General features: G+C 38.9%; 1 protein-coding gene across 1 annotated transcript; it reads left to right on the top strand.

Moving 5' to 3' along the window:
* The first annotated feature begins 8884 nt into the window (after window positions 1-8884).
* Window positions 8885-11937, top strand: FSHB (follicle stimulating hormone beta subunit). The gene is made up of 2 exons (XM_008644081.2): window positions 8885-9043; window positions 9640-11937. The coding sequence occupies exons 1-2, from the start codon at window positions 8885-8887 to the stop codon at window positions 9874-9876; spliced, it is 396 nt and encodes a 131-aa protein (XP_008642303.1). The 3' UTR covers window positions 9877-11937.
* The last annotated feature ends 8960 nt before the right edge of the window (window positions 11938-20897 follow it).

Below are 20897 nucleotides of genomic sequence, written 5' to 3'. Positions count from 1 at the left end.
CAAATTTTAGCTTTGCTTGCCGCAATGCTGTAAAATCTGCTTTAGCCATGAAGGAACTTTCCGCAAACTTTACTCAAGAACCACGAGATGGCACCACAGCAAGCCATAAAACCTGTTTAATTATCTGCAGTTCTGATCTTGCTCGGCTATATAATTAATAAAGCAATTGAGTAGGACTGTTTCTTTTTCAGGCAGTACCAGAGAGATTACGAATAGATCTCTGCTAAGTGACTTTTCTATTCCTCTAAAGCTGAGCACCCAGTGTTTAGACTGATGCATTTCAAACAGCTGTTTAATGCTGTGCTGAAACAGACAAAACATAAATCAATATTTAAAAAGGTGATCAGTGCCCACAAGTATCAAATTTCAAGGTAATTTTAATCACAGTTAGGAACACACATTTCACAGGCTGGCTCATTGAGCTTGCCCTGCAATGATGCCTGTTTTTCCTCCCACAGCACTGTTCAATTCCTCTGCCTACCCCAGTGCCCTGCCTGGCATCCCACACTCCCCTATTCCCACTTGGAGCTGCCTCCCAAGGCAGGCTTCACTGCCTGGGATGACAGGGTCCCAAGCTCCTAATGAGAGAGAAAAAATGAATTTCTAGGGTCCTTGGCAAGATAAGAAGGACTCCTGGATCCTAAAGAGAACGATGATGAGTATTTTCTGATGTCAATCTGGCCAAGACTCTGGTTCAGGGTTCCAGCCATCAAATAGCTGTCCTCTTCTGCAATGAGGAAGCTTTCCATCTGCTGACATCATGGCAGACACAGGAGTATCTCTCTGGCAAGCTGAGCAGCCCATACCTCCCACCACAGCTCTGCACAGTGCAGGCCCTCAGTCACACAGCTTGGAATTCCAGTAGACCCTCCCAGATGCTTTTTTATGCCCATAAGTGCCTCTGGTCACTATCATTCACATCCCTTTGACTATAATGCTGTTTCACCCTCCTGCTTCCTATCAGGAAGAACATTTCTAGCTTTTCCCTGTAGATTGGAGAGGGCATGAAATGATATTATGACATGGCACAAACTGCTCTGTGCACTTCTCTACTCAGCCTTCAATGATCACCAAGGAAAGAACTTCAAATCCAGAACCCTCTAATAAAATACCTCAAAAAACACACTTCCAAATAAGCTTTCTAAACATATGTTTGCCTGAACAAATATGTGCATCGCTCCCCAAAATATGTTCTGCCCTCAGAAAGAAAAAGGTTCTCAATACTGTGACTTAAATGAAACTGATCTTGTGACTTCTATCATATTCTAGTTTAAGAATAAGGCCTCTGGTTTAATTTTTATAATTGTTTTTAAAAATACACATGCATCAGGAATTCAGCCAAAGACAACATTTGTTTTCTTATTCCATCATTCTGCTAATACAACCTAAATAATCAGATTTGGTTCTCATATTGGGCTATGTACTGGGCTGATACCTTGAAGGTATTTTTTTAGTTTCAGATCTGTTTCTTCATTAAAACTCAGTGGTACTTATTCCTTTTTTGCTGTGTCATGACATTTCTTTGTGAATTGGAAATCTGACCACAATCAAACTCCTGCAGCTCACAGGGCAACTCCATCACCCCATAATCTGCTCAAAAATGGCTCCATACCCTAGAATAAGGGGTATATATGAGTCCTGAGAAAAAAAGAATTTAGAAGAAAATGTTCAGAATCCCTAAAAGCATTTAATATTTTAGCTAAAGTTGGTCATAAAGTTTCTCATAAGAGAAAATGTTAAAATTGCAGCCAAAGGTGGCTATGGCTGTATGCATTCTTTCCAACCTATTTTTCTTAAGCAATTTGACCTAAAATTACTGCACTTGCAAAAACAATGTGGGTCAGACATCTTCAGCCAAGGACTTTATTTAGCAACCCAAATAAGATGGGGTTTTCATCCGTTCTCCAAGTCTGCCGAATCGTTCTGCATCAACTTTATTGTGTTATCAATGCAGACTGTCAGCATGATTCAGACAAGCCGTATGTTGCATATCATAGCTGTAGTTTGAAAACAATTAGCAGCTGCTGGTTTTTTTATGTATGAGTAAGGCTCAGTCCTGCCAAATCTACTGTTTTAGAAGAAATGCACATTTTTCCTGAAGCCCTTCCTAAAATGCATCCTAGACAAATGCTTGCCCAGCTTCTTAACATAGTTACAGAACATAACACAAATAGTGATGAAATATTAAAGTGTCTGAAACATTGTCTTTTCCTTTTTATTTCTAGCTTTAACAAAATATTAACATGGCAGATCAGTGAAACAACTGATAATAACTGAAAACAAATGCAAACATTCCTTACACAAACTACTAATGGCAGCTTTTGTCCTTTGGACTCCAGTCATTCTATAATATTTGGGTCTTGAAGTATTATTAACACAAAAGTTTTAAAAAATATGTTGTTATTGATAGCAACTGTGGACATTTGTGGTAAACAGTGACAAGAAAGAAAACCAGAAGGCCTCCTAGCTCAGCAATTGTTAGGTGTTCCACTCAGCAAATTCTATCAATGAAAATAAGAATCTCAGCTTTCTCTCAAGCCCTTACTTTTAGGAAGCATATGCAGTACCAAAACTCACACTCAAACGGGATTTGACTTTTCAAGTGAATAATTAGATATGTTTGTTTGTTTTTCTTTTTGATTATCTTTCTGGTATTCTCAACAGCACAATGACAATTCCTTACAGACCCAAGAACTGCTCACATAACAAAAAGGAGACCCTAGCTGATCATATATTGTATAACTTCATATATTGTCCATCAGGTCTTTCCCTTGCTTTGTCACTTCTTTTCGAATATGACTAACCGACTTGGAATCCATTAAGATGCTTTCTTGTTGAAAAACATTACAGTACTCCAAAAGCTTAAAATAAAACAGTGGTACTCCAGGGCAGTCACACAATCAAAACTTCTACTTACTCATATACAAAGCTACTCCTAGGAAAAAAATTATTTTTTGTGGATACAAAAATGCTGTTAGCAAGAAATTTTCCTGCTTCTTTCTAAGCCCATGGGATACTTTTCTCTCTCACAAAGATATTTTTCAGAGTTCTGTAAACTATGAACACCTGCGACCTTGTAGAACTATGTTTATGGTACAGTAGAAAAATATTTTGACAATGGATGTTTTAGGATTTTAGCCAATCACCCCAAGGGGTGGTTGATCCTTTGACCAATTATACGAAGAAAAAAGTCCATAAAAGAGTTTGTAAAATAATTTAAAAAGTCAGTCTTGCTGCACAATTCCTGCCTGCAGGATCTCTCTCCTCTCCTCCCTATGGCTGTGGGATACAGTAATAATTTTTCATTGGAAAATTAAAATATTCAGACACTATGTGATAAGTAAAAATGAAAGAATGACAAAGAAAGAAATAGGAAGAGAGCGTTTTTAGCAGACATATAATTTCTGTCTTTGGTTCACTCTTGAGCAAACTCTTAACACGTTTCCTAACAGATACCAATGGAGTTACCAAATGATCTTCTATAAGGAGCCAAGATCACACTGGGGTTTTGCAAGAGAAAACAGATAAAGGTTATAAGAATGCCATCACTAAAAAGCATAAGAAAATGCAGCCGGTTTATACATTTAGAAATGTGGCATAAGAATCAGCCATGAATGAATTCATGTCATGTGAGACAAAAACTACAAGATGACTGAATGACAGCATAAGCATCTGTATTGTTGCTTGCACTGCTCTGTGCTTATTGAACGCTTTTCAGAATCTTTAGATTCTGCTGCTGTTGACTGCAAGTAGGATTTCCACAAGGCTTAGAAAGACTAACAGCTTGTGTAGGTATTTGAAAATATGGGATATATAACCTTAGCTCCAAGTAGTGGAAACTTGTATCTCCAGAGATTTCTAAAATCCTGTGTTACTAAAAACACATTCAATCCATTCTGGCATTTTCTCTACTCTCCAGAGGATTCTGCTTTTGTATGAGTACATATACAAATTCTTCATTAATGATTAAGTCTTTAGCTGACACTAATTAGCTTCAACTATCTATGTGCTCAGCAGGCCCACCCTACTTCCCAGTTCTGCTTCATTAGTGCTGGCAACTTAAAACAGCATCAGTAAAAATTATATTGACCAACAGTGACCAACCACTCAACGCAGGTATCACTAAAGCCAGTGACAGTCTCCCCACTGATTTTAATAAGAATCACAGTAAACCCCAATGGCATAGAGAGAGGTAATGCAATGGCAAAAGTCGTCTCCCACCAGTAGCAAGCAACAAAAACAACAGCAACAAAAGGGAAAAACAAAACTCCAGACAATTTACTTAGCACAGGCCTGTGCTGCTGTGCTGTGAAATACCAACCCCACACAGGGAGCACAGACTTAAGCACAGACTCAGAAGCAAATTGCAAGCTATGTACTTCAAGGATGTCAATTTATTCAATCACTGGGGAGCAGCAATATACCTCAGGTTAAATTTGGAGCTGTGCAGAAAAACATTTGGACAAGCAGAGAAAGGGGAAAGGAAGAGTACTCGGTCAAGACAGGCAGTGTCCAAAGAAACTCGGCACAGGCACTTACTCAGCATGATGGCACTGAATGCACAGCTCCAACTCTTCATGTGGTGGAACCACATAGAAAGTAAATTAAGCCATAGGTCTAAGCACCTTTGACATGCCTTGAGACATACTTTCCATGCAAAACAGCTGTCATATGCAGAAGCTATTATCCTCAGTAACATATCTATTTCTCAAGATCTAAAACATGTAACCACAACTGTGAACATAAGAAACTTAAAACCATGTCCCTTGACATCTTTAAGTTTAAGAACACATAAGTATTTAAGAATACATAAGTATTTAAGAATACATTAGAAGCCAAAGCCTGGCTGCAGCTGGAATAGTTGCAGGTATTTTATACCAGACATGTTCTTTCCCACTAGAAGGTTCAATACATCTTCTATCAGGACACAGTCAGATCTACTACTCATGGTGGATGTGTTGCACACACATAACCAAGTTTTCTAATAGCACCTTGACAGATGCTGAAGTCTTCTTAGATATCTAAACTACCTTCTTTTAAGCAAGACAGACTTAAAACTTGTAGTAACAGAATCCTTAGTCTTAGCACCAGCCCACTTGAAGAAATTCCATTTGTTTAGAACATGTAAGGAACATAAAAGCTTTCAGTTCTGTTTTAGATGCTTTTGCAAGAAGAAAACCCCCAAACAAAACCAAAAAGTAATACCCCACCTACATATACGTATATGTATACATAAAACCCCCAAAATAAACAAATAAATGAACCACCAGAGCACAAGCAGAAGAAAAAGCACATTTACTGCTAGAAGGGAAATAAGAGCAGAATGTGTCACAGCACTTCTATCTGAAGTGATTAAAAAAGCAAAGCAAATGCTCCCTTGTGACAGTGGTGGTGACGATGGCTTGCTAGGTTACAACAGTAAACAGTCCAAGGGAAAGAACCACAGAAGACCAAAAAAAATAGCAATACAAGAAGCCTTTTACTTCCCCAAGAAGCCACTAACGCATTAACACAGCCATGGGAATCTGATGCCCACTTTGATTTGCACAAAAGTTGGTGAGTCCTCAACTACAGCACTACCTATACTCTGATGAACCAGCTCCTGGCTCATGTTGAAGATCTTCCATGACAGCATTTGCCAGATTCCTGCACTCACTCCAGTAGGAGTACAGAGGTCTTGACCATTAAGTGCTCCCTTAAGGCCCTTGAAATCAGCACAGGACAAATCCTCCTGTTAAAGTCTTTGTATTGTGTTTACAATGTGGCTTCATGAACTCTTCAGGAGAACACTGATACATGGAAAAGACTCTACAACTCGAAAGTTGCAAAGTAGGTATGTTTTAATCAGCTGAGGCACATGGGGGAATCTCTCCTCCAAAAACACAGGCACCTTCAGTGGCTCTTGGCTTAGTATTTATCCAGTTACAAGCTACATATGCGTCAGATTACACAATACGCCTGTACATATTCATTGCCTATCCCTGCTTTGTATTATTAGCTCTAAAGCTATTAACATATCAGTGCACTTATGCAGTGGTCCCTGGTGGTTGCGGGCCAGGGTCTCTGGGATAAAGTAAAGGTTTTCCTCAGATGAAGTAAGTAGTCTTCCTCGGGTTGAACTTTTTACCTCGCCTTCTTGCGCAGACTCCTTGTGTTCCTGGCCCAAGTCCAAACTTCAGAGCTGGTTCGGGCTGGTTTCAGGGTCCGAGAGCAGGATCTTTGGTCACGGTTTCTTCCCCTTATCAATGGTCTGCACCTCCCTTTTGCTTGCCAAGTGCAATAAATGTCAAGCAAGCAACATGCATTGTTTAGCAAGCAGCTACAAAATTCAGCAATACTAGCAATACCATGATCAGTAGTTAATGCTTAAAATTCTAAGCCCCCTGTATCAACACTGTGTAAACCATTTTCTGCTAATCTCACTCCTCATTCACACTCTCCAATCAATGCCATCACTTACACTGCTACACCTGTTGGTCTCATTGCGAAACAAATGATATGGATTAACAACAATGCTGTGAAAGACAGCTTTTCCTTTCAATAGAATGATTTCCCTAATTTGTGGTTCCACAAGTGAGGAGGCTGACTGGGCCAGAGCAAGGAACTAGGGGAGGGATGAAACAGCATAGCAGAGGCTAAACTTGCTCTGTCCACTTGTGAAACTGTGTTTTTAGTGAATGTATATGTCTTCTTCAAATCATGAAACAGATCATTGCCACTGAGAGATTAGATATTTTCTGTATTGTTCTCTGCAAATGAAGCCTATTTAATTTTATTTAATTTGCATAAATTAGTACTTAGAAAAGATCAGATCCACTCAGTAGGGATATAACAAATTGTAATCAGCTTTTGTCTGGCATCTCTGAAATTAGAGATTTACAGCAACTGAGAACCTCCTCTGAGAAGGCAGACTGTGTTGACACTAAATGACACAAAAGACCATTATCAAACAGTCACAGAGTTTGTATTAGTTCAGCGGAAGATGTCTAATTTTTTGACTTCTCTATACAATTAACTGAACTGTTTTCTCATACAAACAAAGTTTTTATTACAGGAGATGTCCAGGGAAAATTTTCAGCTCACTTTCTAACCTTGGTGCAATGCAAAATTTATTAACAAATGAAGGTACTGCAGACTGCACAGAAACTGGAACAGATGGCCAGTCTGCAGGACCACAGAAAGGTATGGCACACTTAAAGAGCTCATTTGTAAAAGCCACTTTGAAAAGTATCCCGTCTGCAGGGAACTAATAGGCCAGTGAGGATTTCTTTTCATGGTAAAATGCTTTTAGCTCTATGTCCTTGTCTAGTTTTCTTCCACAGATGGATTTCTGTAAAAGTCAGACTGACCATAATAGAACAGTCATAACAAAGCAAGACTGGCTGTTCTGAGCAGATAATAGTAAATACAGTGCTACTGTGAGTCATTTCCCCCAGAACTGGTATGTGAGGCTCAACAGAGTTCTTTCTCTGTCATTATTCTGGTGAAGAGGCACACATCCCTAACTTGTGAATGCAGGAGAAGGACAGTGAGCAGCGGAACACTATCCATAGGCTCTTCTATTACCATGGAAAACTCGGGAATACATTCAAGTTGAGTTTGCATGGTTGTCAGTTAAAAACATCAGCATTTTCCCTGCAACATGAAAATACTTCATCTGAGATCACTGACATAAAAACACAGATCTGGACCCTTGTTATGACATCCTAATAGTCCCTTTCCACAATACAAACATTCCTCACATAAGTTAAAAAATGTGACCATGAGACAGACAGGAACCATGCCTGCCTATCCTGGGCTAGAAAAGAATGGCAAAGAAAAGAGCAGTTCTTCATGGTTTAACAAAATTCACATTACTAGCTTTATTGGATCAATAAATAAATATATATGCAGCTCACTGGGTAAGACCTAACTCAAGAGAAAACCAATCAAAATTGATAACCTGAAAAAGCCAAGAACATGGTCATTAGCTAAGAAACACTACAGCAGTGTCTCTACTCTGAAGGGTCCTCCACTGCCAGAGGACCAGCTTTGTACCCCAAGCCTATCACTTTGAGGGCTGACACAGAGCAGTTAAAACACCTGAACTGTTCCAAAAATAGGCTTCTCAACCTTTTTTCAAACTGTGAAATGGCTCAGCTATTTCTAAATGCCACTGAATCAAATCCAGTGACATGTGTAGAGAGACACTGTGACAGTAACCTTCACCATCTCTTCCCCAGTGTGTTTGGCTTTTCTTTTTTCCTCTCAACAAGGCTTAATCTCACTGTCTGGCTGAACGTTAATCCGCTTTCACCAAGTCCCAAACTAACGCCTACTGCACTAATACACTGCAAATCCTGAAGGTATAAATTACACACAATTCAGTATAAAAGGAAAGCATAAGGCTTTCTTCGCACTACAGCTATTACTTCTAGGAAGGCAAGTGGAATACAGGTAAGTTTTCATCAGACCCTGATGTAGAAATCTTTCTTTCAATTTGCAAACACTTCAAGTAATTAATTGCTTCTGAAAAATACATCATCCTTTGCTCTTTCTCGCTCTTGCTTCTTTTTCTTTGTCCTTACAGACAGGATATATTCTCTCTGCAGAAATTAGATAAAAATATTTCATTGAAAGTGGTATGGTATTCTGCTATTATTAGTATTCTGCAAAGATTGCTGACGTGCCATTTCAGTTGCTTGGGAAAATCAAAGTCCTTTAACAGCAAACATAAGGAAGATCTTGTCTCTGATCTCTCTGATGATTCTGAAGGCTTGCTGTTGTAGAACCACTTGAGGATATTGCGGAGACTCAATTTCTCCCTGTTTCTCTAACTATTTCCCATTGAAAATAACTATGCATGCTTCTCCAGTAGAGATATATTTTTTGCTTTATGGACAGGATGAAGACCGTTAATTGTTACGTGCTGTTACTTTGCTGGAAAGCAATTTGCTGCAACAGCTGTCAGCTCACCAATATTACCATAGCAGTGGAAAGAGAAGAATGTGAATTCTGCATTACAGTGAATGCCACGTGGTGCTCAGGATACTGCTTCACAAGGGTGAGACTTAATCTCAGGCACCAGAATTAAATATTTCAAGTGATGTATGAGTAACCCATTCCTGCAGTCCATAGCAAACACATAGACTGATGAGCCCTGTGAAAGAACAGGCTGAATAGCTGCTGTGCTGTCTGACACAAGAGTAGATGCACAGCCAATCTGAAGCACAGACAGGAGGGTGAAATATCGTAGTAAAATTCAGTAAATTTAGTTTTTAAATTAAAATTCAGTGAATTAACTGGCTGCATATATTATGTTTATATTGTATAACTAGAGTTAGAAGTATTACAGTCTGGATCTCTGCTTCGTGCTCAGTTTGTGGTTGCAAGCAGATACAATAAAGCAGCCATTACTATGTAGACTCCTCTACTCCTTCAAATAATTTGAAGAATCTAGCAATTGACCTGAAAGATTGTCTGGTGATGATATGACACAAATTTGCCATAGCAGTCCTCCTGAAAGGGCAAATTTAAGTGAAATTAGAAGAGTCAGACCCAAATGCTTTTAATCTCAATGGGATTTTCCCATTTTATAAAAATTTTGAAATCTACCCCATAACAAATTTCAAAACAGTTATTTCCTTCTTGTAATTTCAGGACCCAGTATATAAATACCCACCAGTGTCATTTGTTCAGCAAACCTGTACCTTCAAGGAGGTCGTGTATGAAACAGTGAAGATCCCTGGCTGTGGTGATCATCCTGAATCTTTTTATTCATACCCAGTAGCTACAGAATGTCACTGTGACACCTGTGACACTGACACCACTGACTGCACTGTGAGGGGACTGGGGCCATCCTACTGTTCCTTCAGTCAGAATGGAAGTAACCAGTGAAGGGTACTGGAGAGAGCAGTTTGCTCCCTGCTAAGTAAAGGTACTGTTCAGGCTTAAATGGAAGATAACAGGCTACGCTATTTAGAAACTGCCAAGTCTGAAACAAAGATTTTTAAGGCCAAAATGAAGAGCTATGGACTAAACTGCTCTTCAGGCCTTTCTTACTTCACCTATCAGTTGCCTTAAAGTCATTTTCATAGGTCTGTAAAATGCTTCTTCTGCCAATTTCTTCTGCCCTTTCCCCCTCCTCCTCTTTATCACAGCTTTGTTATTTATATTCCTGTATTTCCACTGCCTGGTTCACATAGATTATGCTATGCGTTTCTGTGCTTTCCAAAAGTTCCCAAGTTTCAAGTCTTTATTATCTCCTGCTTTTCATCTCTCCTAGGAACACATTTATTTTAAAAAGGCCTTGCTGCTGGTTGTGGTTCTATTAGCTGGATTGTAAACCTCACTCAGCTGAGATCCTGACTGATTTTTCTTTGCAAAATCTTTCCTATAGTCGTTATGCTCTGCAAATAGTAACAGCATGTATATTTAAGAGCCAAAATCTATGTTCAAATGTTGAATGTCACCTGAATTCTTGTACTTTCTCAGTAAGGCTTGTTAGTTCAGCCTCATTGTCACAGTAACACAAGTAACATGAACTCTAGTTTGTACCTGGTTTACTTGAAAAAATCATCAGCTCTGGTTTCACCTGAGTGCAGAATGTAGAAAAGATAAATGTTTAGCATCATTTAACATAGGAGTCTCAAAAGTTATTTAGGGATGAATCTAGAGGCACCTGACCCCAGTAGTGCAAACATGGTGTGATAATGTGCCTTGAAAGCCATTCACAGGAGTCCCTTCAGAAATGGAGGTTCACAGAACTCTGCAGCAGCCTAATTCTGCAAATACCAGTATGAAGTTGGGGTGGTCTGGAAGTAAGCTGGAGAACTGACTGAATCAGAATGGGAAATTACCTCACATTATTGAGAAAATTATATGAAGCCTACAGAAGGAAATCCTATGGGGAAAATGAAAACAGACTGTTCTTCATCAGAAAAATCACCTGCACAGCCATGGAATGGAAACAACGGATTCAGCAGCAGTTTGGCACTGCAGGCTTGGTGGTTAGACAAGCAAAGTGAGAGTCAACAGCATCCCAGCGCTGCAGAAAAGTGGGAATGCAAGGAGCAGAGCCTGCAAGACACAACCTACATCCACCACTCTGTTCTACATGGTAGGGCCTTGGCTGAGTGGTTATTTCTAGCTTTGAACACAGAACTTCAGCACATTGAAAAACTGGAGGAAACTGACAGAAGAATAATGAGAATAGCGAGAGGCCTAAAAAACATCTTAGGAGAAAAAGATTTAAATAAATGTGGTTGTTTTACTTAGGGGCAGGAACACTTAGGGGAAATATTAGCAGAACATTCTACATGCTTGAGGACTGTTACACAGAACTAAGAACCGTCAGTTCTCCATGTCCAAAGAGAACAGAACAACCAATGAAAGATTCAGAGTAGTCACTAGCAAATCTTCTGAAAGGTACAGACACCTAGGCACTGAAATAAACTGTCGGGGGCAGTGGAGAAGGAGGGAGCGAGGGAGGGAAGGATGGAAGGAAGAGTGTGGGCTCTGTGGATTAGTGACCACTACAGGTCTTCAAGACCACATGGAACCTGTTAGGAATGACAGACAAAGCTAATTCAGCACAATGCAGGGGAATGGAGTAGTAGTTTTCTGGCATGTCTGCTTTTGAGACCCTTACAGACATGCTTATTTAAGGAGAGAATTTGCCTGTTACTCTGAATCTGTCTTATAACAGATAATAGATATTTTACCTTATTTAGTTTTTAGCTTTTTTTACTAAAAGGTATTCGTTCTCTTGATTTTATTTATAAGATTTATATGCATGGACATTTTCTTTGGTCTAGTGAAGCTTTAGAAGTAGTAAAGTAATAGATAAATCACATGGGGTCTCACTCATTTCAGTTTTAAACATGAGTCAGTTTCAGTTAAAACTAAGCATATTTTTAATATCAGTAATTGTTCCATTCTAAATGAGAGAATTTTGAAGTAAAATTGCAAAAAAAAAATAGCTTGCAGTAAAAAAAGTATGTGTTTTCAAAATAGATCTGTATTGTGTCTTATGTATTTTCAAATAATAAAAATAATTTTATTGCACTTCTGTTATGAGTCTTAATAAGCCAATTAAAAAACACAAGAGTGCACACACCCACATTATTATGGTTTAGATTGCATGGTTTCTTTTCCCCCTCATAATTTTTTTCCATGTAACTAGTACGTCCACCTGAGCTGTATTTGCATTATATGGCCAAATCACATCAAATAAGACAATATTTTAGCCTGATCCGGTAATGTGATAATGAAATATTGCATAGTTGCAATATAAGAGTACTGTGGATAAGAATAAAGATTATCATTAATACTTTATTTAAATTATAGACAATAGAACCTGTCCAGAGCTGTGTACGCATCTGTCACGAATCAGATTGCATGTGAAAACAAAAATCATACAGGTCTCATTTCATCCATCAGACAAATGCACCATACATTTTCATTTTGCAAAGAAATCGATTCAGAACCTCGGATCTAAAACTGTCACTAACAGAGTCAAAAGCGTGTTGAGGTGTCGTGGTGTGCTTGTTAGAGCTGGGGTAGTTAATTTTCTTTGCAGTGGCTGGTTTGGGGCTGTGTTTGGATTGTGCTGAACACAGGGTTGATAACACAGAGGTGTTTCTGTTATTGCTGAGCAGGGCTTGCACAGAGCCAAGGCCTTCTCTGCTTTTTGAAAAGCCACGCTGGTGAGGGAGTTGGGGGTGCCTGGGAGGGTGGGAGGAGACACGGCCAGGACAGGTGACCCCAACTGACCCAAGAGATATTCCAGACTATGGGCTATCATGCTCAGTATAAGAAGTGGAGAAAAGAGGGAGGAAGAAGGAGGAGGACATTTGGAGTGATAGCATTTTTCTTCCCGAGTCACCATTACCTGTGAGGGGGCCCTGCTCTCCTGGAGATGGCTGAACTCCTGCCTGCCCTTGGGAAGCAGGGATTTAATGCCTTTTGCTTCACTTGTGTGCAGGGCTTTTGTTTTCCCTATTAAATTCTCTTTATCTCAACCCATGAGTTTTCTACCTTTTACCCTTCCCATTCTCTCCCCAGCCCCTCTGGTGGGGGAGTGAGCGAGCTCCCTGGGGCTGGGCTGCTGGCTGGGGTTAAACCACGACAGGTGGTTTAGGAGTGGTACTCCCCAATTCAGTGTCCTCATCAAGACTCTCCAAATTATGAGCCTCTTCCTCCCCCCTCCAACTGGAAGCACAAAAGGCAAAGGTCACAGGTTGAGATAAGAAAAATTTACTGGAAACAGCAATGCGATAAGAAAATGAACAGTTACAATATTAATAAGAAAAGGTAAAAGAAAAGAGATTATTCGCACAAATATCCTTGTTTGTAATAACAGACAATACCCGATGGCTCCTCTATCCTACTCTCAAGTAAAATCCATTCCAAATCATGTCAACAATTACTTGTTCTACAGGCTGATGGCAAATATTTCACTGTCAGTACTTTCAGTGACAGAAATGCAGAAATTCTTTAAAAAGGCTGGCCTGACTGGAAGATACCTGAGTCTACATTTGATAGTTTTTAAGACAAACTTTATCTTTTTAAAGTTCATTTTCCATTGAATGACAAATAATTTCATTAAACTTACTTTTACATCAGTGTTTCTGCAAAATTTTAGCGAAGGTACATACAAGCCATGAATATCAGTGTAGTCTGACATCCAAATCTGCTTATTATTGCTTAAGAAAAATATTTAAGAGGTCATTTTTGTGCTTTTTGTCTAGATCTGTCAAGATGAATAAATGGGAACTCTGTCAAAAGGTGAAAGTCTCAGTATGACAAGCTACCCTAAATAGTAAATTTGTGGATAAGCTTTTAGAAATGTTTCTAATACAGTCAGAAGTAGATTTTGAAGAATTCCTACCATAGGCCTAACATTTTTCATTGAAATCAATAGGTAAAATGCTTTCCAACTTGAACAGAACCAGTCTGCCAACAGTGAATTTTTCCAAAACTGCAAATTAATTCTTTTTTTAATGTCAGGTTCTGCAGAAAGACCTTAGAATAAGGCAGACCTTAGCCACCAGCCTACAAAACCTAATGTTAGAAGCAGTAAAAAGTAAAATTTACTTAAAAACTATTTACTTCTATTTAAGTAAAACTATCTTTCCTTGCATGAACCTGAAAGAAGAAAACCTGGAAAACTTTAATTTATAACCCCCTGGTAAAGGCATATAGGACAGAGGCAATACATAGTGTTGGACTGTCCCTTGCAAGCCTCTGAGAGGGCCACTTGATGCAGGATTCTCTGTGTTGTAATTAATTAAGTCCTTCAAATGCCCAGATGTATAGTTAAACTGCTCGGAGATTATTCATCTTTGCCGCCACATCTGTGGGTGAATTCATACTCTCTGTCATTCATTATGCAGACAGTCTGACCTTGATCTTAGGAGTGTCTGTGCCAGTCGTACTTGAGGCTCTCCAGACGTCAGGATGGGAACACGAAGTGCAGCAGCAGCATTCAGAGTCCTCCTAAGGAAATGACCATTTAATCCCAATGCCTTTTTATGTGGAAAGCATAGCCTGATTTTAAAGACAGACAAGGAAACACACATTCCTCACCTTGAAGCCATTAATAAAGCATCAACATAATTAGCATCACCCCACTCTTGTCAGTGCTCAGCTTTTATTCCCAGCATAAGTAAATCATTCCTCCTAGCTTAAAACAGGCTTACACTTGCTTTTTAAATTTTCCATATAACTGTGCTCACCCTATTTTTTACAATAAGCAAGAAATATAAACGTCCTCTCCCTGTATTAACCCAACTGATGAATAAGAGCTTACGAGTCATTCACAAATCCTCAGACAAATCCAGCCTGAAAAAGAGGTAATTACAAATTAAAATGGTGGAAAACAGGAACCTCAGCACTCTGGCTTGCATGTGTCAGCTTGGGGCTGCACTTAACTTGGACTACTTCAATGGCAAGGGGAAAGGTAGCTCTGTGTGGTGTTCACATGCTTCACTCCTCTTTCACCCTCCCAACTCAGCAAGGGCATTTAGTTTTGTCAGTGTGCAATATCTAACCACATACTTTATTTTCATTTAAAAAATACAACTGGCATCCTAGTTGAAACTACCAAAGAAACTGAAAAAGAGCTAAACAGCTAATCTGAAAAATGCATTTGGAGACGGCAGCCTTGAGATTAGTGGCTCCCCTCCACTCAGGCTGATGCCTTTTCCTGGTCTTAAAATCAAGAGTCAAATATGGTTAGAGGGGAAAAGGGATTTTACCTTGGTATTTATTTTAAGGATCCTTAGGTGCACACGTCCAGGTCATATGCACCGAAATGCACCCCACAAAATGCCCACCCCAAAAGATCAGGTATAACATTATAGGTCTTATTAATTAGCATATCTATTCCCCAATGAGAGGCTCAAGTGAGCCCCCCTCCCCAAGGAGCCTTCCCCTGGATGGTTCTGTCTTAGTTTACAGAATGTGTTCTGGAGAGGACCTTGGGGTCTGGGACACACTGATCCCTAGCTATGAAGCTTCTAAAATGTTTAATCTCTCAGCTTGACAAACAAATCCAAAAATGTAGGCAAAAAGCACTAAGGAGACAGAAGTTGTAAAAAAGGTATAACAGGGGTATAAAAGAAAAGGCAAAAAATCTTCATGGCATCAAGGCAACAGGATCTGTAGAATTTTTCCGGATCTCTCACGTTTCTCTTCAATTTATGTTACTAACATTAGCTAACAGAGCCTTGGTCTGTCAGCGTGACTTATTCTGATAGACATTACAGCAGCTCACAAGGCTGCAGTCTGGGAAATAGAACAAACAAGACAGGAGCAGGGTTAGAGAAAGGACATACTTTCAAAAAATCAAATGTCAGTGTTTCATTCTGTGTAGGCGGGGAAGGCAAAGAATTAACTACCTATGCTTCACAGCCATTAACCATTTGACCTCTTAATTCACTGAAAAAATATGGGAGGTGGGTCAGATACATTTCTTGCATTGTGCTATTCTGTGTGAAATAGACATTATATATAAACATAATTCTGTGTGAAAAAGTAAGGCAAATTATGGATCCAATGTGTTTGGATTACATTCAGCTGTAGTTACATACATTAAATAATACTATAGACAGATGTATTATTCAGTCTGGATATGAGTCTAAGCCAGAACATATGTCCTTCTTAAAATGACAATATTCAAGACATATAAATTAATCTAGAATTATCCAATGGCTTGTAGACAAACCTTTGAACAACTTAACCAGTTTTCCTCTTCCTTCATGTGTTTACATTTAAAGTTTCATTCAAAAATCATCTTGTCTTTCAAGATCTCCTTCTTTCATTACACAATATTGGCAAGACTTGATGCTTTTGTGAATGCTGTGGAAATTCCCAATCAAAATAATACAATAACGAAAAAAATTTTCAGAAGTTAGAAAGAACATTTTTTGTTCAGACACTGTCAAAATTTATGTCACAGTGAGGGAATGGGTTATGTATCAGGTCTATGCCCCAAATAGGCATTTAGAATCAACAACAGCTAAGTAACACAAATTAGAGTAACACTTCAGCCAGCCCAGCGATCAAGAAATAATACAGACAGCTTAATATTAATTCTGCTCCCACTTCCAAAGAGTACCCAAGACAGCTCTGCCCAGCAATGGATCTGGCCCAACCAATTACATTTCTTTCCTATATGATCTTTCCTTTTAGAGAAATATCTTAATCTTGATGAGAATTCTAAAGTGAGCTAATGCTTTAGATGGGAGACTGATTTACACCGGGGGTGTGAACAACACAAACTTTACCTCACTGGCTTTGTTTACACAATGTAGCCTTAAGACAAGTAGATCCTGATCTACAAGTATCGAGATGTATCATATACTTGGATTATTACGTCTGGAACTCAAAACCACTTTACACTGTGATGCTTAGTTCAGGGACAATGTAAAAGCTTAACCAAATCACTGTGCACAGTCTGGTTATTCAGTGTTTGTTATTCAACACGTACAACACATGGACAGTCATTTTATTAAGCATTTCTCTAAGCAGAGTGTAGAAATTACCTTGTCAAATTCCAATATCCAGCTAATAAATTCATAGAGATAATGAAGCTGTAGTACTTTGCCAGAGATTCAGTTCACCCCAACACAAGCCTCAGACATCACCTCTAAGAACAAGCACTATAATTAATGGAAAGTATGTTGTCTGGAGTGGTATTATAGACTCATAAGAACCACTCAAAGAATATCTATTTTCATCTATTTAATATGATATTATTTTAGAATATTTATTTTAAGATTAGGATAGCCATTTAATTTTGCTTGCACTGTATAGATCAATATTGCTTTAATAATAAAATAAATTTTTAAAAAATAGCACAAGAGCAAGTCTGGAAATGGACATTATATCAGAATTAGTAACCCCTAAATATGAATTTCAATGCTTCAGGGGTTAAATATTCAAGGGCTTGTGATGTCCTTAAATAATTCAGTCTACATCCTTCCAGTAGATATCGGAGCCATTAAATATTCACAAACACTTTGAAGACTGGAATAGTGTTAGATCTCAAATTAGAAAATTTCCCTTTAATGTCACTGTTACCTTAATTTCTGCCATCTTACTTCGGGTTATTTTCCACATCTCTAACTAGGTAATACTGACAGCCCATAAAAAGATCTTCTCTTTATAACTCAGTATGTCATATGAAATAAACAATAACTCTGCTTTTGACTTACAACCCATTGACTTCAAAACAGGAAAAGTGACCTGCCCAAGGATATGGCAATTGATAATGGAGACTTCAGGACCTCCCAACTTCTCACTCTAGCAAAGCAACATGAAAACACAATTTGAAGCATTATGAAATTGGTAATATTACTATACTACACCAGAAAGGGAAATCTCTCTGCCCTTTCACTCCCTTAACTAATGCTCAGGATTTCAGGCTGTGTAACTCTCTTTAAGACTTCTGGTCAAAAGCAACAAGAAAAAAACCCCCACCAAACTTACTGGGGTATTTTAAATTTCTATTTATAAGTTTTAATAAAACAGCTGCTTTAATTTTCCTTTTTCCTTTCCTTATCACTTTTTCTGGCTACTGACTAGGAGAAAGAGAGGCATTCTTGCACTTCTTGACCATGACATTGCTAGCAACTCCCACCTGCTTCACATAAAGTCTTCTGAAGAGCAATTCTGGTCAGTTTTTAATTCTATTCTCATTCTTTTCACATGGTAAGCACCTAAGTCATGCCTGCTTTTCCAAATTGCATGCATAGCATTTTTCAAGTTTGCAGATTAAATGTATCTGTATGTGTATATCCAGTTATCCAGTAGTTTTGCTCTAATAATAATTGGACACGTTCTAAATCTTGGGAACACATAATGCCACGCATAAGCTTGAAAGTTAAGTTTTCAGTAATTGATAAATAGCAGTGATGTTCAGTACCAGGAACCACTATGAGTCATCTTCTGCTTAAGATGGTAAGTGGATGTTTTAGAAAATACCTTGGACTTAATTGCACAACAGCATGTGTCCTTTTCAAAAGTCCTCAGCTGAAGGACATACACCAAAAGCTAGTTACTACACCACATAATTATGAAATGCTCATATTCTGCAGTGAAGAAGATGGCAGAAATCTTCTGAACAACTCACAACTCTGGTTCTCTTTGGAAAAATCCGTGTTATAGGAGTAATCCCGTCCTGCTCAGAAAAAGGCACAGTAATGTCCATAAAATGCTATCACTGGTATTTTTAAATTCTTCTTTAGCTGGCTTTCCACCTCTTCTAAGCAGAACACTGAACACAATTCTATTTTACTACCATTTGATCAAAAGACACAAAAAAATAGAATTAAATTGATCTTGTGAACTCATAGTTGAACATATGAGTAATGACACTCACGAAGTTTGCTTTCAATGTAGAACAAAAGACAATTTCCCTTTCACCTCTACAGCTCAGTCAGCTTTTAGCATTTATTGAGCTCAATGTTTTGATTTCCAATAATGTTTTTCTTCGCCTGAATGAGAATGTCCTTTATGTGGTACCTGCACTAAAGTAAAATTCATTGGGAAACCAAGGTGAGACAGAATTTCCTGGTGAACACTTGAGTTTCCAAAACAAATTACATGTAATTCATTGTGAGCAGTACTTTGAGGAACTCAGCTTTAGTTATCTAAATTAAAATCTCCACAAATCAGGTTTCCTAAATCTCATTTACCCTTTAGTGCCCCGGTAGCTCACCAGAATAAGCCACAGTCTGCATAACAGTTGCCTGAATTGAGCTCTGAGATTCCACCTGATTTGTAAGACTTCCTGCATTTGAACAGTCCTTCCTAAATTCTTTTATAAAACAAACTGTAAATCACAAACAGGCTTTTCAGCATAAGAGCCCATTCTCATTTGCCTATGTAGCATTAAGAGTGGCAATGAATTAATGCAAACCAAATGTCTTATGCTTAGGTTTTTGGTGGTGCATCCCCCCATGCTCCCCTTTCTTCAGGCCGCTCAACAATCTCAGGAATTCTTGTTAGGCCTCAGCCTTGATTAATGGTTTCTGGGCAATTAAACTCCCTTGAGCTTATCAGTCTGTTCCCAGGAGGCTCTATTGCCTAAGGAACTTCTGTTGTCTTACAGAACAAGGCCTTGAAGCCTTGAAACATTATTTGCCTGAATCATAGCCAGAGTGAAACAATATTAATGTAACCGGACTTCTGAGGAAAATTCCAGTAATTGCCACCTTGGATTATGGCCAGGATGGGGATTGAGAGAGCCAAACAACTTGTGAACTATAAGCAGGGGTCCTGGGAGGCCCTCTGAGCTTTCATGGAGCACAGTGGGCTGTGCCAGCATCTCCCTCTGAATGGGAGGCCTCTCGGAGTTCACCAGCCCTCAGGTTTGGGATACTCAAAGGACCATCAACACAAGGTGAGAACAGGGCTTTAGCTGATACCCCCCTCCTCGAGGCTGAACCCTTTGCCCAGTGAGGCAAAAGCAACCAACATATTTCACTGAGCTCTAGGGGAATTTAACAGGTACACCTTTGTACATAGTCCTTTGTGTCTGCGTGTAGATAACAAGCATAGAGGGAATGTTGCCTTCTCAGATCCACAGTTAAAGTTACTCTTGAGCTCATATAAATCCTACTGAATTGTTTTGCAAATGTTAAATTAGCCAATGATTAAGTGCTGCTAAATCCTTCAGAAATAAATCGTTGACCAAGTGTGAGGCTGAGCTTGGACTCAGCTTCACCAAGGCTCCATCAGGTTGGAAAGCAAGGGCTCCACTGTGAACCTTGTAACTCAGTGGGAGGGTCTCCCTTACCCTCTTACACCCTTACACCTTTTGTGCTTTCAGTCTGCACGTAAATCATTCTAAATTGATTCCCAGCAGATTTCTCTTTGTGTGCCTCATCTCTGTAGTAAGCAATGGAGTGAGCCTTGCACTGAACTTTGTTAACACTGTTGCTTTTGCATATTTATATTAAATCTCCGTTTGCTAATATCTTTAAGGGTGATTCTTTCAAGTGACCTAAGCTGCTTATTCGTACCAAAGTTCAAAACTCACTTATGAGTGGCTTCCCATCATCTTTTTAAGTATGCATTCAACTCCAGCATAATTTAAGAACACCTCTGGGCTATGTCCCTTCCAGGAAATTGAGAAGAGATGAAATGGAGCCAGCAACTCTTTAACTGGGGATAGCAAGAGTCTCCTTTCATATGGTACAGAAGTACTCTTTGACTGTAAAATGTACCCTGGCAGTAAGGATTTAATTTCCTTTTATTTCAATAGATAGGGATCTTACCTTAGGAATCTACCACTGATCTTCTTTATCCTGTCAAAGACACAGAAAGACTGAAATTTCATGAGATTTTGGAGTGGAGGGAGTTTTCCTTTTATTTCCCATAGATATTATCTAGAAGTATTATTACTCTCT

The sequence above is a fragment of the Corvus brachyrhynchos genome, unplaced genomic scaffold (genome assembly GCF_000691975.1).
Source record: "Corvus brachyrhynchos isolate BGI_N302 unplaced genomic scaffold, ASM69197v1 scaffold281, whole genome shotgun sequence".
Lineage (NCBI taxonomy): Eukaryota > Metazoa > Chordata > Aves > Passeriformes > Corvidae > Corvus > Corvus brachyrhynchos.
This window is presented reverse-complemented; position numbering and strand designations above follow the sequence as displayed.

Bases quoted from the DNA above. Each gene is read 5' to 3' on its own strand.
- FSHB (XM_008644081.2), top strand. From the start codon at position 8,885: ATGAAGACCGTTAATTGTTACGTGCTGTTACTTTGCTGGAAAGCAATT. The intron at 9,044-9,639 runs GTGAGACTTAAT...TTGTAATTTCAG, and splicing joins CAGGATACTGCTTCACAAGG to GACCCAGTATATAAATACCC.